Raw genomic sequence first — 15,646 nt, forward strand, 5'->3', positions numbered from 1 at the left:
CAAACGAGATGACCAGACCAAATAAGAAACATCCACTCAAAATAAATTCAAATTAAGTCCTCAGTTACAGTCCCGACGATATCAAAAACCCATTCTTCCAAAATTTTGTTTCGATCCCATCTAACAATAACATCAACGTACAAGACCACATATTGCTAGGCAAAAGAGCAGACATCAAAATACATCTGTTTCTGGCAATTCACATTCTATCTTCTCTCTTCCGTGGTGCACAGGTGATGATCTCATCAACTCTAAGAATCATCTCCGCAGCCTCTGTTGCAGACAGCAGCACGGCCTGCTTAACTTTAAACGCTTCTGATATCCCTCGTTCCGCCATGTCTCCTACCTGTCACAATGTTAAAAAAATGCCACCCGTCAAATCACTATGAGAGTTCAGACACTCGACAAGTAATTACTCCCCATTAACATGTAATGCTTCGCTTTGCATGAGAGATCACAGTATCGCGTAATGGATATGGCATTCCAAAGCTGAGGTCAAACACCATGCTCAATATACTAAAGAAATGTCATACATCTATGATTTTGTTCATTTCTTTTCGTTCTGGTACTTACTGTTCCAGAGATGACATCAATGCCGGAAGTGCATCCTTCTTTCTGGTGCTCCGCACGTAGCTTTGCAATCAATTCAGCACTGTCCAAGCCGGCATTGTCAGCAATGATAGTAGGAATGGCCAAGAGTGCCCGTGAAAAAGCTTCAATAGCATGAGATTTCTTTCCAGGCGTTTTCCTGGCCAGCTCATCAACTTCCTTTGCCATTATCATCTCAGGCCATCCACCTCCAAGCAAAACTCTGCTGTCATTGACCGTCTGAGACAGCACGCACAAGGCATCATGCAGAGACCTTTCAGCCTCGTCAAGCACGTGATGGCTGCCAAAGTACAAACATATCATAGCATCATCCAACTAAAAGTAAAAAGAACCAATTTCAACTCCAGGGCCAGAACAACTGCTTCCTACATCTTTTTGGGGAATACTTTATATGTAAATCCTAATTCTAGGTGCTACAAGGAATATCCATAAGTGGGAAGAAAGGGCAATACAAGCTGACAAGAGTCGATGTTTCCAATCAGCTAATAACAAAACTGTCAGCCAACACAAGCCACAAAAGTAAACCTGCACACATAATTTCTGGTATTCCAAAGGCATATGAGTCTGACAGACTCTCAGCCAGTTTAACTATGGCCGCAAATAAGATAAGCTAAACATTTATGGTACTCCATTTCATATACTATATAACCCCCCCCCCCCCCCCCCCAACACACACACAAAAAAGAGGTTAGAATTACATCCGTGTGGGCACAGTAATATCAGCCAGTGCAGAATTGAAATAGAAGAAAACAAAATGTAAATGCAAAAATACCTTGCGCCTCTCAGCACTATTGTGCAAGCCTGACCCAGTTCAACTCCAGAAAAGTGGATCAACTTGTCCTCACCAATCATAATTTCCTCAATCAGCTTGCAGTGCCCAAGCTTAACGGACTCTGGGTTATCAAAGGTTGATGCAATTTCACCACCAGTAACTAAGGCCAAACGCTCAATGCCATCAAAATCAGCATGCTCAATTGCAAGTATTCCAGCATCTGCAAAGAGTTCTTCTGGGAAATTGTAGATCAACTGTCTGTTAACAAAACAGTTAATTCCATGACCTATGATCTTCTGAACTTTTTCTCTCATTTTATCTTTCTCAGCCCCTTCAATTTCAGCAACTTTCGCCATTGAGTCAACACGAACACGTGCCCCATAAATCTTCACTTTGTCTGTGTCCATTGCTGTATTTGCAACCAAAATGTTTGCATTCTCTATGCGCTTCGGCTGACCAAGACCTATTTTCTTGTCAAGAATAAATCTGAACAATAAAAACAGAAGTATGGAAGAGGTCATGCAAGAGTAAATAAGAAATCAACATGCATAACCAAAAAAAAAAAACAAAAAGAAATTTACAGCCCATATCAGCTATTCAGATAATTGATGACAAAGAACAGAAATCTCCAACACTGCATAATAGAATTTCCAAAATTGACGAGATTGGAAGTAAAAATAACATAAGCTCAAAAGTTCATTTTCTTTCTTACCCTTCATCTAAAAATGAGTCTATAAGTGATCCACCGGGCTTCTTTATAATTTGGATGGCCTCTAAGTTGGTGCTCCCCTGCCATTGCAAACAGCTTGAGAAAAAACATGAAGACTAAAGAAAAAGAAATGTTTTCAACACTCACATTGAACGTTAACTACCAAACGTTAAGTTACAATCACCTTTAGGCGCATCACAGCATCAACTGCTAGCTGTGCAAAATGTTCCTTATCCTGAGAAAGAATTTTGGAGCTCAAAGTAGTCATTGCGATCTTCATTAGGTCTGACTTAAATTTCTCTGCAAAATTCAGTGATGCCTCCTTCATTTAGTTACAGTTGTGCAAGGCAAAGATAATGAAAGCATAGCTAATCCATTCAAAAGCTCCAACCTCAGAAAGCAGCATGCATAATGATCAAGCCCATCAAATTCATTAACTGAACATCATGTGACTAGAATAACTCATATCAATAGCTACTAAATGAATGTTGATCCCTAAAGTCATATAATTGATGAACGGTACAGAAGCAACTGAAGTCAAAATAAAGCAATTAAATTCAAAATAATAGTCAGTAGTGAATACCAGAATCAGCCTTGTTATCCACAACCTTATGCAATAAAGCATCACGAGCACATTCAGCTGCCATCCGATAACCTAAACAATCAAACTTACAGCATTACTAACTCTAAAGTCACATGGTACCACATAAACAACAACAGAACAGAGCAACAAAACTAGTGAGAGGTGTTTGCAGAAACTTCTGACAAACCTGAAATGATTGTCATTGGGTGAATCTTTGATGCAACCAGCTTTTCAGCCTCCCTTAAGAGTTCCCCCGCCAAAACAACAACCGAAGTTGTCCCATCACCAACTTCATCATCTTGAACTTTTGAAATATCTGACTCTTGTATTAAGGATCATCGCAAAATGTGAGCAAGATCCATCTCTACGCCTCCCATACACTTTCAGTCGTTGAAGATCACAGAGAACTTGCCAACAACAGTTTTGACCAAATCGGTCTACATATACGTAAAATGATAGCTAAAATGGAAAAACATGTCCACAACCTGTAACAATCAGTGTGAACAACAGTCACAAATTCAAAATGCAATTGCAAGGATACCGACAAGAACTTTGGCAGCTGCATTGTCAATATGCAGGGACTTTAAGATGGTGGCCCCATCATTAGTAACAGTAACCTCATGACCTCTTCCTGTTGATTGAAGAATTTTATCCTGTCCAAATACATTAATAAGAAAGTGATTAACACAAGTAGGAAACCATTGTATACACACAAGTGTCTATTCGTTTGGCAACAGAGTAAGAGACACTAACCATTCCCTTTGGTCCCAAGGTCGTCTTTACCAAGTCAGCAATTGCCATTGCACCCACAAATGAAGCCTTAAACAATACAAAATATAGATAAGTAGTAAGCATGAGGGATACGTCAAATTTTAGCTAGCCATATTGATTTGACATGTGAATAGACAAAAAGAGATTAAAATCCCCTAACATACACCGCCCTACACTATTATACACCAAAAAATTTCCAATATAATCTGGAACGGTCACAAATTCCAGAAAGCCTTGCGAACACAATTAATTATTGCAAATGAAAGATTATTTGAACACCTCAATTTTTATACAAAATCCACACTAATTCCTCCAAAAAAAAGTTTGGAAAACATTTTGTCAAAACCGAAAAATCACAGCATTTGAACGAATGCTGTGATTCAACTCCAGAATATTAACCAACAACATTTTATTTCTACTATTTTGTTACAAACGTTGCCTTTCGGGAAACTAAATCGTTCCATCATAAGCATAAAATCAATTTCAATAGGCAAATGAACTGTCAACCCTAACATAAATAACATTTGTTTACTACAAACACACGTTCAAAGCACAGTGCAGAAAACTCACCAGTCTTGCACGCTCTCCTTTCTCCTCACTAGCTTCATCTTTGAAAATTCTTTCCACCTATCGCATTCGTCAATCAAATCAAATCAAACAAAAAAAAAGGAAATCTGAAAAATAAAATGTCAAAAATCAAACTCTAAACATTTGCATACCGCCATGGAATCGAGATATGAAACGACTTCGCCTGAAGAAAATCTGTGAGATTTTACAAAACAAAGTAAAATAATACGGCAACAAACAATCCGAACACGCAAATCACAAGGAAATGAGAGAAGAGAGGAAAGTTGAAGGAAATAAAATCTCAAGTCTGGTAAAACCCTAAACCTCAAAATCTTACGAAACGGAAACCGTGATTGAGAAACTACCTGATCTTACAGAAGAGAAAGCGAAGATGGAGACGGTGAACGGAGAATCGAAGACTCTGGATCCCGCCCAAAATAACTGGTTTCGGCGTCGAGGGTTTTAAGACTCTGAACCGGCAGCACTGGAGTAGAACAGAAGTAGTGAGAAGAACCGGATGTGTAGCCTCCTCTAGGTTGCTCGATTTTTGAAAATGTGATGCATCAGAACAAGGGCTATGGAACGAACGGTTGGATTGAAAGGGGAGGGTGGGCCAGCGTGATTTCTAGCCGGTGATTTGAAATGATAAGTACCAAAAGCCCTAGCGAGTTATATATAAGGTCGCACGGGAACTCTTTATGTAGTCGCGCGAAGTCGCAGGAAGGCCCCATTGCTTGTTCTCTTATATGGCTTTTTCTTCCTGAATTTGGTTTACAATAATAAACACACACTTTTAATTTAGTTTTGATCTTACTTAAAACTTTCAATTTGTGCCAATTTCTCCGCTGTTGGTAATTTTATCATTAATTTGTCCAATTAAAAGTTTATTTTAATCTATTTGGTATATTTAATATTTTTAAATTCAATTTAGATGTGTAAGTTTCAGTTCTTAATTTTTTCTCACAACTCAGTTAGCCTAGTGCCTAGGCAGATTAAGCGGATTTAAGTAAATATATTATATTTTATATAAATAAGTGTCCGTTTATAATTAAAATATATATAATTTAATCATAAACTATAAAATAGAATGATATATATATATATATATATATATATATATTATGAAATATTGGAACATAATAAAAATATGAGGAATAAGCATATAATATACGTTCATTTAAGTATTCAACAAATCTCTTACAATTAATTTTAAAAAAAAAAAGCAAAATTAAAGTTATTTATTTTCTGTCTAAGTGAGTTGCAAACTAGGTGGATCTGGGCGGGCTAGGCGGGCGCCACAGTAGGTATAGACACCCTTTCTTAATTTTCAAACGTCTAGGCATTAATAGGGGCGGTGGCCAACTGTCTAGCGTCTAGGCGGCGTCAGTTTGAAATTTTTAGAATAGTGCTAAAAACTCAAGTATTTACTAATATTCCTTATGAGTGTAACATTTTTTTTTTTTGGTAATCCTATGAATATAGCATTTGTTAATGTGGACATTGCTATACTTTATGAAATTAATTCAAAATTGTGACAAAATTATTCGGCAATGTGGAATAAGGCCTCAAGTTTATGTGGACATTGCTAAAAACTCGACACAAGGCATCGGCGTAGATAATAAAGTGGGGGGTCAAGCACTACAACTACAAATCTCATTGAACAATAAAATATAAAAATAAAAATAAAAATAAAATCTCATTAAACAAAGTTGTTGAATCATTTGGTCAAGTTGTACTTGATCTTTGTCTTGTTGGAGCAATCTCATGAACAAAGTAGCATGATATAAGGTAGATGTGAATAGGTTAATTGATCGAGAGAATTTTTGCTTCTTTGCACTTAAGATTGGACTCTCTACTCATAAATTAGACGAGTTTATCTTCTTGTTAAAAGAAGAAGGAATTGTTAGACTAGTTTATCTTCCTACTCACTTTTAGGCACCAAATAATATAATACTTCTTGTAAGAAGCACTTTAAATGTTTTTCTAGGACCCACTTGAATTTTTACTTGAGATTGATTTTAAAAACATTTTCAGCAAAAATTCTTTCATTTATTTTAAAAACATTTTCAAACGAGCTCAATATTATGCACACAGCAAAATATATAATAACAGAAAACTAGTGGGTAGAGATGATCGAGAAACAACTTGAGGACAGGAGGGTCACCCAACCTTATCATAATTATACGAAGCCTGGTGCAATAACAAAAGGAATACAATCAATCTGCTCTAGGAAAGAATTAATGTGACCTCGAGCTGAGGTCTTTGACAATTCCGATCATGCTGCATAAATATATGTCGTAATCAAACGGCACCCCAGAAAAATCAAATAAGAAGCAACAGTTGAGTTAACTGTTGTTCTATCTTAACCAGATAAGCTAAAACTCGATCGCAGAGGCCCTTCACTCGCTCGCACTCTGCTGGCATAGCCCTTAATTTAGAGTTTAGAGGGGTCGTGTGCGCTGGCCGCTTGCTTTGCCACATAGCCGAGCATTCCTTGGAATGGGGAATTCATCCCTAAGTGAAGTGGATGAAGTATAAACACGCAGATATAATTGTTGTCCAAGGTACTGTCGTGCCCAAAATTCTGTCCTCAAGTTCCACATTCCCACGTTATCGAGCGCAATGTGGATTGCCGTCCACGATTTGGGATACACCTGCATTCACAGTGTTCTATAAATTAACCATATGTATATACCTATGTTACTGCTTGTTTGTTTTTGTTTTTGTTTTTCTCTTCATTGTCGCAGCTGTTATAATGTGAGCATCAAATGCAAATGTAACGAGGAGTAATTATATACCTGAGTGGTGCAACGTGAAACCGCATCTCGGAGATTGTACGCATCCCTGCTAGCAGTTGTCCACTGGCCTCCATCCATACTGCAAATATTTGACAAGCAATTTTGAATTATTTATCAAGATAGGCTGGATTGAGTTAAAAGCATATGGAGCTGATAATTGAGTATGCTTACCCAACAACAAAGAAAGAGTAACCATCAAGATGCCAGCTTTGAATGATATCTTCGTTGTTTTGGAACACAATCTCGACGAATGTTCTAAAATCAGCACCCAAAACTGAGGTGTCAAGATACAATCCTCCACCAGTAGGCTTGTCGGAGATGCTTCCAACACGGAAAACTCCTCCAATTTTGAAGTAGTCAGCAAGCTTCAGGGGAGTGTCCGCTGGAACAAATGACACACTGTTCACTCCATATCTTTGTTTCCCATTCACTTGACCAGCGGAGTTTTCTAGCACGTAAGTTTTGGTTAAGTTGATCATTCCATAGTGGTATGAACCCTGTGGGTTTGGCCTTGGTCCACTTGCTGTAAGATTAGTCCTGAAATAACATACATGCATAAAATTCAATTAGCTAGGACGTTATATTATGATCGATGAAATTGAAGTGTAGATTTAATTATGAATGAATATTGCATATTGTGTTGGCTTAAAACATAAACTCGTTTGGTGGCTAGGACTAGAGTTGAACGAAAGCTCTATATAGAACTTGTAAGATGTAACACGTTTCAACATTTATAAGTTCATCGAGCAGTTGTCAGGACATTAGTCCAATTTGATTGAAATAGTCTGAAATGAGAAAGTACCTGATAGAGCGGGCTTGGTTCAAAGACCAGTCGACTTGGATGGTGGGTCCACCAGGGGGTGGGCCAGAGACTGCGCCAGCAGAGTTGGCGTAATGGACAGTGCCGGTTGTGGTGAGGATTGGAGAGGTGAAACGAGAGGAAGCTACAACATAGTAGTCTTGTCCGGGCTGATCAGCTGTTACAAGAACGGAGTAAGATTGGCCAACGTGTACATCAAGGGATGAGTAGGTAGTTTGGAGGGTGTGTGTTCCCTCTACTTCTACCAGCTTCATTTTGTGGTTTTGAATGCGGAAGTTGAGGGAATTTTGCAACCCAACATTTGAAATTCGCAGCCTGTACGTTTTTCCTGCAATGAGATACAGTAATAAATATATACCATTAACAATCTAAAGAAGATAAATGTAGGATGGTTGTGATTGCAAAAGTTGATATCAAGAATAAATTTGAAGGCACACCTTGTTCGAAATTAAGAGAAAATCCACCGGGACCGCGACCGTTGATAAGGATTCCATCAGGAGAAGGTAGCTTCTTACCACGGTCCAGATGAGCCTTCAAGGTCTGTACAAGACAAATAAAATTATCAACATTGATAAATTAACAAAGCAATCAAAGCTAATCAAGGTTGTTCTAGAGATAGACGTGAATGTAGTCGCATTGACTTGACCCGATATGCTTTTTTGTGCACTAGAGTTCGATATTTTTCCGCAATTTAAATAGTATAAAGTAAAATATTTGCTTGCATCAGAAATTTCTCCGGCTACTGAGATATGGTTTCAGAGATGAACTGTTTGGCTTTATTAGCTTCCGTCACACGTGAGGTAGATAACGGGAGTGAACCACAACACAATAAAACAATGCGCAACAAGTTACAAGATTAGGGGAAAACTGGGTCACTAAATGGGCGATTTGGAGTGGGCAGATGAAGAAAGCGACACGCTCAACACTGCGTCTGTGGTCCAACACATACACACAGACACACTTACCCACAGGCCCGCAGACCAACAAGGGTTACCACGATTTCGATAAGGTGGTGCTATCAATATACGATTTTTTACACCCTTTTCATTAATTCTAAAAACTGTGAGAGAGAGAGAGAGAGAGAGAGTGGGGTAGATGAAAGATAAAAAGAAATGTGTGAATATTCTGTAGACTGTAGAGCGCTAGTTCTCTTAGTAATCCTATTAGAACTCGTCTCTTATTTGTCTTTACATTATAATAATTTTATGAACATCAATACTCACCAATTCTTAGGTTAATGGCTTGAAATTCAGAAATCGTTAATTTAATTTTCTTTTTCTAAAGAAACCAGTTGCAAAAATTGCTTTTGATTTTTCTTTTCTTTTTCACAAAAAATTGCTTTCGAGTGGAAATAAACTTGTAGCTCAATTTAGAGCATTCATTCATGTATTTGAAGTCTTGTGTTCAAATTTGTTCATAATTTAGTGTAAATTATTTTATAGTTTGTAAGAGAAAAAAAAAAAGAATAAAAGCGCAAAACGAACTGTTTTACCGAGGTGGTAGGATTCTCTTCCAACCTAATCTCTCTCCTCTCCCTCCCCGTCAAGTCTTATTTTGAATTTTTAAAGAAAAAAAAGACAAAAAAGAGTGAGAGAAGAGGAGGAATGGGAAGAAAAATAAGGGGAAGAGAATCCTGCCAAGACAGGATAACAGACGTGAAGAGAATCCTGCCAAGACAGGATAACAGACGTCAAACAGGCTGCAGAAAAGTAAACGATAACATGCTAACGACATAAGAGCTTTATGATTTTTGTTTGTTTTCTTTCCTTCCGAAATGCCGGAAAACTTCAGATCAAACCAAAAAAGGTGGGAAAATGTATGTGACTAGGAACACGGGTAAATGAACTGTGTGTGATTTTAGTGGAGAAAGTAAAAAGGAGTGGAAAATAGGATTTACCGTGTGATTAGACTTGTACCAATCGCCAATAAGAACAGTGTAATCACCGTCAGGATCGGGGAAAGGGACGGGAATTCTGGGCCTGCTGAGAATTCGGATGCCTCCGAAGCCGCCGGCAGCCTTGTGGAAGTCGAGTGATGGGAAGTAGTAGAAACTTCCGATTTGGTCCTTGACTTGGAGAATGTAGGTGAAGTTCCTCCCCGGTGGAATTGGGCAGGTTGTTCCGTACACTCCGTCCTCATATGAATTCCTTCTTTGCTGGATTCCGTTCCTATTTTTACAAAACCAAATTAAATAAAATATTAATTCGTTAAATAACCTCCTGCTTCCTTTAACAAGAATTGATTAATTGACTGGATTTCTTTTAATATATTTCATTAATGGATGACTTTAGGTTTATATTTAGAGAATCGAAAACACAATCTAATACATCAAATGTAATACTACAATTAATCGAAAACTTAAAAAAGAAAATTTTCATCCAATTTATTATAATACTTAATGTACCAGATCATATTCCCGAACAAACTGAAAGATTTCACATTATGAGAGATTTTTCAGGAAAAAGAAACAAGTCGCAAGGGTCCCAAAGGACAATTAATTTTCTACTCGTTCTTGGTCCTTTTCAAGGACAATTAAGTCAACAAACTTAAAAAATCGTAGCTTAATTTATTAAGATGCTAAAAAAATTCTTAGAAAAAAAAGGAAAAAATTGGGCACCCTACTCTACTGAATAAAAGTTTCTTTCGTGTAAGTCGTTTTCAAACAAATCAATAATGGTAGGGGAAATAAACATCAAAAATCAAAATAAGGCTAATGTTGGTTAACAAGAAATAAATGATTAAGCTCAGCCACAGCTGTCGCTCATTCAGAGACGAACCAAGTCATACTTTTTAACAACTCTAACGAAAAGTTTTTCGTATTGTTCATTTTAACAAAAAATCATATTTTTACATTAAAAAGTCAATTACGATATTATTCATTTTACTTTTTATTTTATCCTTATCTTTAAAATCCAAAATTTTCAATCTATTTTCATGAGTTTCCTTGATTTCTAATATATACGTATAGAAAGCTCAGCTGGTGTGGTCGTAGTCGTCGTCAGTACTATATCTGATTGTTCAATTCCATGCCCTCCCTCCAACAACTGCAATCAACATGCCCAACTGAACCCGTCCAAAACTCTAACCGTACCTCACTTACCCAGATCTAAACTCAAAACTCAAAACTCAAAAAAAATAAAAATAAAAGATATAATACTAGTCTGAAACGAACAAGGGCGTCAGAGAAGTACGTGCAGTGCAGCATTAGTATGATTCCAAAAAAAAAATCAAAGGCTTAACATAGTTTAAGAAAGAATAAACAGGGCAATCTTGTCATTTTCATTCCAATACATGCCAAATAACTAATAAAATGTTAATCTAGTATAATCTTTGGCTTTGCAATTTGCCCTAACTAATCAGAGAACCAGAGAGAGAGAGAGAGAGAGAGAGAGGGTGGAGTGAGTACCAGGAGAGGAGGAAAGGCTCGTCCAAGCTGTTGAAGACGTTGATGATGAGATTGTCATTGGTGACGGAGTGGATGTCTGGCCCCGGGAACTGTCCATTTATCAGTATTCCCTGAAAATCCCACACATCGGAATCCCATTCATTTCAATCAGATCGGATGAATGAGATACTGATTTGAATAAACGTATAAAAACAATGCGAGAAATAAAATAACTAGATTTGGATGAGAAACCTTTTGGCGGACACCGAGAGGGTAAATGTCGCCGTAAGTGACATTCCATTCGAAGAATCTGTAGGGATCTTCAGCGACGGCTATGGAGAAGAGAGCGGCGAGACATAGCAGTGCCAAAATCGCACCTCCCGCTCCGTTTACCCGCATTTTAGTTATGTGTACGGCAGTCTAATTAGCTCCGATTAAGCTAACAACGGACTGAGAGATTTTGAAGACGTTGGGACGGGTTGAAATTGGAACAATAAGAGAGAAGCAGAGCTGCGGATGGTGACTTTGGAATGGAGGAGGAATGGCACCTGTATATATATTTAAGTGCGGTACAGAGTCTCACAGGAAAGGGTTGCCGTGTATTGCAGCCTAGCCGCAAAGATAGTGAGGGAAAGTTAATAAAAAATGATATTTTATTTGGAATGAAAAAAAATATGGAAAGAAAATAAAATAGCGGTGCGTGTCGTGTCGGTGGTGTTTTTTCTACATATTTGTTTATAATTGAATTTGAATTATGAAGTTAATGAGTGAATAAATTGGGAGTCTGAATTGTGTGTCTGCCACATGGGTTGGCTGTGTGTGAGTGTGGAGGCGGGTGTGGAGGCGAAGGTGGTGGTGGTGGGGTGGTAGTTTCGTTTTGGCGCCATCACCCAAGACCAAGGAGTGCATGTGATTAGTTTTAAACTCATCCCTCATCACTCACTGGTTAGTCAAGTCAACCATTTTCCACTCAAATCTGATCTGCCATTTGAAATGTTATTGACTGTCATTTTACAATCATCGTAAATGTGTTTTTCTTTTCAAATATAAAAAATTTGAAATGTAGAATGAGATTTTTGAAGTGCCAATAACACTTCTCTAATTTAATTGGAATAATTAATGCCTAATCCAACCCAAATCTTATACTTAATTACATAATGATATGAGGGTCAATGCTGTCGTGAATATCACACGCAATTAATCAAAACTTGTAAGGGTTATATACACACATATATAGATAGGGTTTCGTTTCATTCTTCTCGTGATAGCCTTCGATCTTACCTAGGAACCAGGAGTCAGGGTCAGGATTACTTAACTTTATTATGGTAATAATACAGCTGTAATACAGAATTTGAATGTCCAGCAAAAACTCACTTTCTTCACTCTCTTTTTTTTCGTTCTTTGTCTCTTTCTTTCTCGTTATTTTGACATAAATGGGTAATGGTAACAGGATATCCGTAGAATAAAATCAAGCACATGTTTGACTGGAAAAAAAAAAAGGAAAAAAGGAAGGCACATGAATTCAGACTTTGCTGTTCGCAAGATACATTCAAGTCACATGAGAATGGAACGACACTATACTTACTGGCCTTTTAATTTTCAACCACATTCTACCCCTCTTTTGCTCCTATAATGTCTTAAAATGTAGTACCTCGAGTAAGTAAGAACATTTACTCTTGCATATAAGATTTTTCTTTTGGTTCTCCCTTCTATATTATTACTTGTGCAATGTAAAAAACTTTTTTCGTCTAGTTTTTTACAATAAATAACTTTCGTATTTGAATAACCATTTTCTAACTGATTACCAATAGTTAATCATTTTCATGTTTGAAGAATTATTTTCTAAATGATTGCCAACTAAGTTACTGTTTATTAATTTATATTGTCGTAACCCAAATAAACATGCAAGAAAGTCTGACCAAAGAAGTCATTAATAACACGTTTACTAACGGTCGAATATGAATTGGACTAATACATAAAATAAACTAAAAAGTGTGAGTTGTAGATTAAAATTCGTTACCCAATACCTAAAATTAGAATTCGTTTCGTTAGGAGACTAGTTGATCTTATACCCGTTCATTCTTTCCTTCCCACAATGCAAGAAGAATAATAGAAGTTATCACTCAAATTTACCAAATTTAGGGATAAAATAGCAGATTTAGGATCCACGGGACAAGGCTCACAGCGCGGCAACACATGCGTACGCGGTTTCTAAATTAGAATTCAAATGCGGCCCCAAACCCAACAAATTAATTGATAATGTTTGATTGCTTTGCTTTGTTGGTTAGTAGTAGGTCCCATTAACCATGATTAGAGGGTGCATTTTTAGGACTAGCATTCTCTCCCATCATTTTTCCATCCTCTCATCTCACATTCTCTATTTCATCTTTATTTTTTTATAAGATGTTGACGTGGCTTAACTATGACCGTTCAAATAGAAGGGGAAGGAATGAGAGAAAAAAAAAGAAGGAAGAGAATCATACTCCGCATTTTTGCTCTTGCTCACCATCTTTAAGCGATGGTAATGCTCAATGCTCATACCCAATAATAAAGTTTAAATTTTGAAATTTATGTCTATTTACTACATAGATCTTGAAATTTAAACTCATAAATGAGATAATAGGTATCACCATCAAAACTTAAAGGTAGTAAGCAAAGGGAATTATTATTAGAACTCCAAAAATCTCATTCTACACTCCAAACTTTTTATATTAGGAAAGAAAAATACACTTGTGAAGAGTGTAGAATGAGATTTTTGAAGTGTCAATAACACTTCCCTAATCAAAAATATTCCCATGATTAGTAGGCATGTTGAACTCAGACCATACAACCACAAAAAGAACCAAATCTATGTTGAGGCCATGGTGGAGTACCGTAACACAGCACAAGACAGCTGTTCCACAAAAACATAAATTCAAAAAAGATTTAAAACTTATGTTGGACTCAATCATGTACTCAGTGAGGCCCACAAAAAGTAATACAAACACAGCACAAGACATGCAAACAATCATTGCTCTCAAATCTCAATCATCCCACAACCTAATCCCTACTCTCTACGACATGCAAACAAACATTGCTCTCAAATCTCAAGCATCCCACAACCTAATCCCTACTCTCTCTCTCTCACACACACACACACACACACACACGGAAAATGCGTGTGAAAGCTACAAATGTTACTTGCACAACTAAGCTGACCAATTCTCAAAATTCAACTATGATAGACACCACTCTATTACTAACATGGAATGGGATCTTATCCGGATCCACTTTATGGATATCTTAGGAATTTTCACATCTTAGTCATTCATCGTGTATCGTACGCTTAGAAATCATTTGACTTTTTTTATTATTTAAAATTAAACACAAAAGTATCTAACGAAAACTTACTGCACAATGTAAAATGAACGGATAAAATGTGGAGATTCCTAAGATCCCCACAAAGTGGATCCCGAGAGGATCCTCTTCCTACTAACATAACACTTTCCTACTCTTTTCTTTTTCTTTTTCTTAAAAAATAAGAGGGCTTCAAAATGGATTATGACACTTGATGTACTGGACCGTGTTCCTAACACACTAAAAAATCTTTCCTCAAACTGACCCTCCCAACTGCTTCAATGCAATCATTTCATGCTATTGAAGGCCCATATGAAAAGAGAGATCAAACCAATCCTCCAAGAATCATTGAGTGAAATGCGTGCAAGGGAAAGCAATTTCGACTCATGGTAAAAGACCTCTATGTTTATGTACCAAAGAAAATAAAGTAAAACCCAATGAACACCGCTTGGCTTCTTACGTATAATGAATCATTCCTCCTTAAGTGTGAATTACAGTTCTACACATATCAAAATCTCTCAATGAAACTAGGAAATGACAAGTTCTACCACATATCTAAATCGTCTACAAGAAGGAACACCTGCTTACAGGCAAGGACCCAAGGTGTATTCCAACCTGAATTGTTGAATACATAGGCTAACAATTTATTCGCTCACACCAAACATTCAACACACAAAGTTTAATGAGAAAAGCCATGAACCCATTAGAATAACTTTTAATTCTTCCATCCTTTTGCTTGTTTGCCGATGAGATTAAAGAATGAAGTACCAGCTTCAAAGGTGCAGAAGCAAATGTGTGCGTATGCACACAAATCAATGATATGGCAACACAAGCTTGAACATGATAGAAATTCTATGAATTGGGGCAGAAAAGCATAGGCCACGAGAGGAGAAAGATAGGACGGGTACGAAACCGGTAGTAGAAGTTTAACTCAATTAGAGATGTTCAGAGTGTAGTGTGATGGTAGTGATGCAGAACTAGATGCAGGTTGTCCAACACATCAACCCTCAAATATCCAGACACAGAAACGAACCAAAACATAACACAAGATCCGCTGTCTACTTGAGCATTATAAGGAAACATGAAACTGAAACAGATTTTTAAGCGCTTGATTCATCTGCACAAGATGTTTCATAACCAAAACAGACAACCCTTAACTTTACCTAGAAATTTTGAGAACGGTTAACATGCTAAATTCATCACAGGATCAGAATCTGCCAAAACTTCAGAAAACAGATGACAAGCGAAATCCATCACAGGATCAGAACCAATAGAACGTTTGAATCACAAGCTCCG

General features: G+C 37.2%; 2 protein-coding genes across 2 annotated transcripts; both read right to left on the reverse strand.

The window, feature by feature from the left end:
• Positions 1–22: 22 nt before the first annotated feature.
• Positions 23–4,740, reverse strand: LOC137717484 (T-complex protein 1 subunit beta). Its single transcript, XM_068456866.2, has 12 exons — positions 4,377–4,740; positions 4,164–4,206; positions 4,015–4,071; positions 3,427–3,492; positions 3,215–3,326; positions 2,861–2,989; positions 2,674–2,745; positions 2,275–2,390; positions 2,094–2,170; positions 1,382–1,867; positions 574–889; positions 23–346 (listed from the first exon to the last, which is right to left on the reverse strand). Exons 2-12 carry the CDS (start codon positions 4,167–4,169, stop codon positions 200–202), a joined length of 1,584 nt encoding a protein of 527 aa, XP_068312967.1. The 5' UTR covers positions 4,170–4,206; positions 4,377–4,740; the 3' UTR covers positions 23–199.
• Positions 4,741–6,141: 1,401 nt separating this feature from the next.
• On the reverse strand, positions 6,142–11,906 carry LOC137718480 (L-ascorbate oxidase homolog). The gene is made up of 8 exons (XM_068458038.2): positions 11,267–11,906; positions 11,036–11,145; positions 9,527–9,797; positions 8,067–8,169; positions 7,612–7,957; positions 6,981–7,346; positions 6,810–6,888; positions 6,142–6,665 (listed from the first exon to the last, which is right to left on the reverse strand). Exons 1-8 carry the CDS (start codon positions 11,411–11,413, stop codon positions 6,453–6,455), a joined length of 1,635 nt encoding a protein of 544 aa, XP_068314139.2. The 5' UTR covers positions 11,414–11,906; the 3' UTR covers positions 6,142–6,452.
• Between the last annotated feature and the right edge of the window lie 3,740 nt (positions 11,907–15,646).

This window comes from Pyrus communis, chromosome 8 (genome assembly GCF_041283825.1).
Source record: "Pyrus communis isolate YQ-2024b chromosome 8, ASM4128382v1, whole genome shotgun sequence".
In the NCBI taxonomy this organism is placed as follows: Eukaryota; Viridiplantae; Streptophyta; class Magnoliopsida; order Rosales; family Rosaceae; genus Pyrus; species Pyrus communis.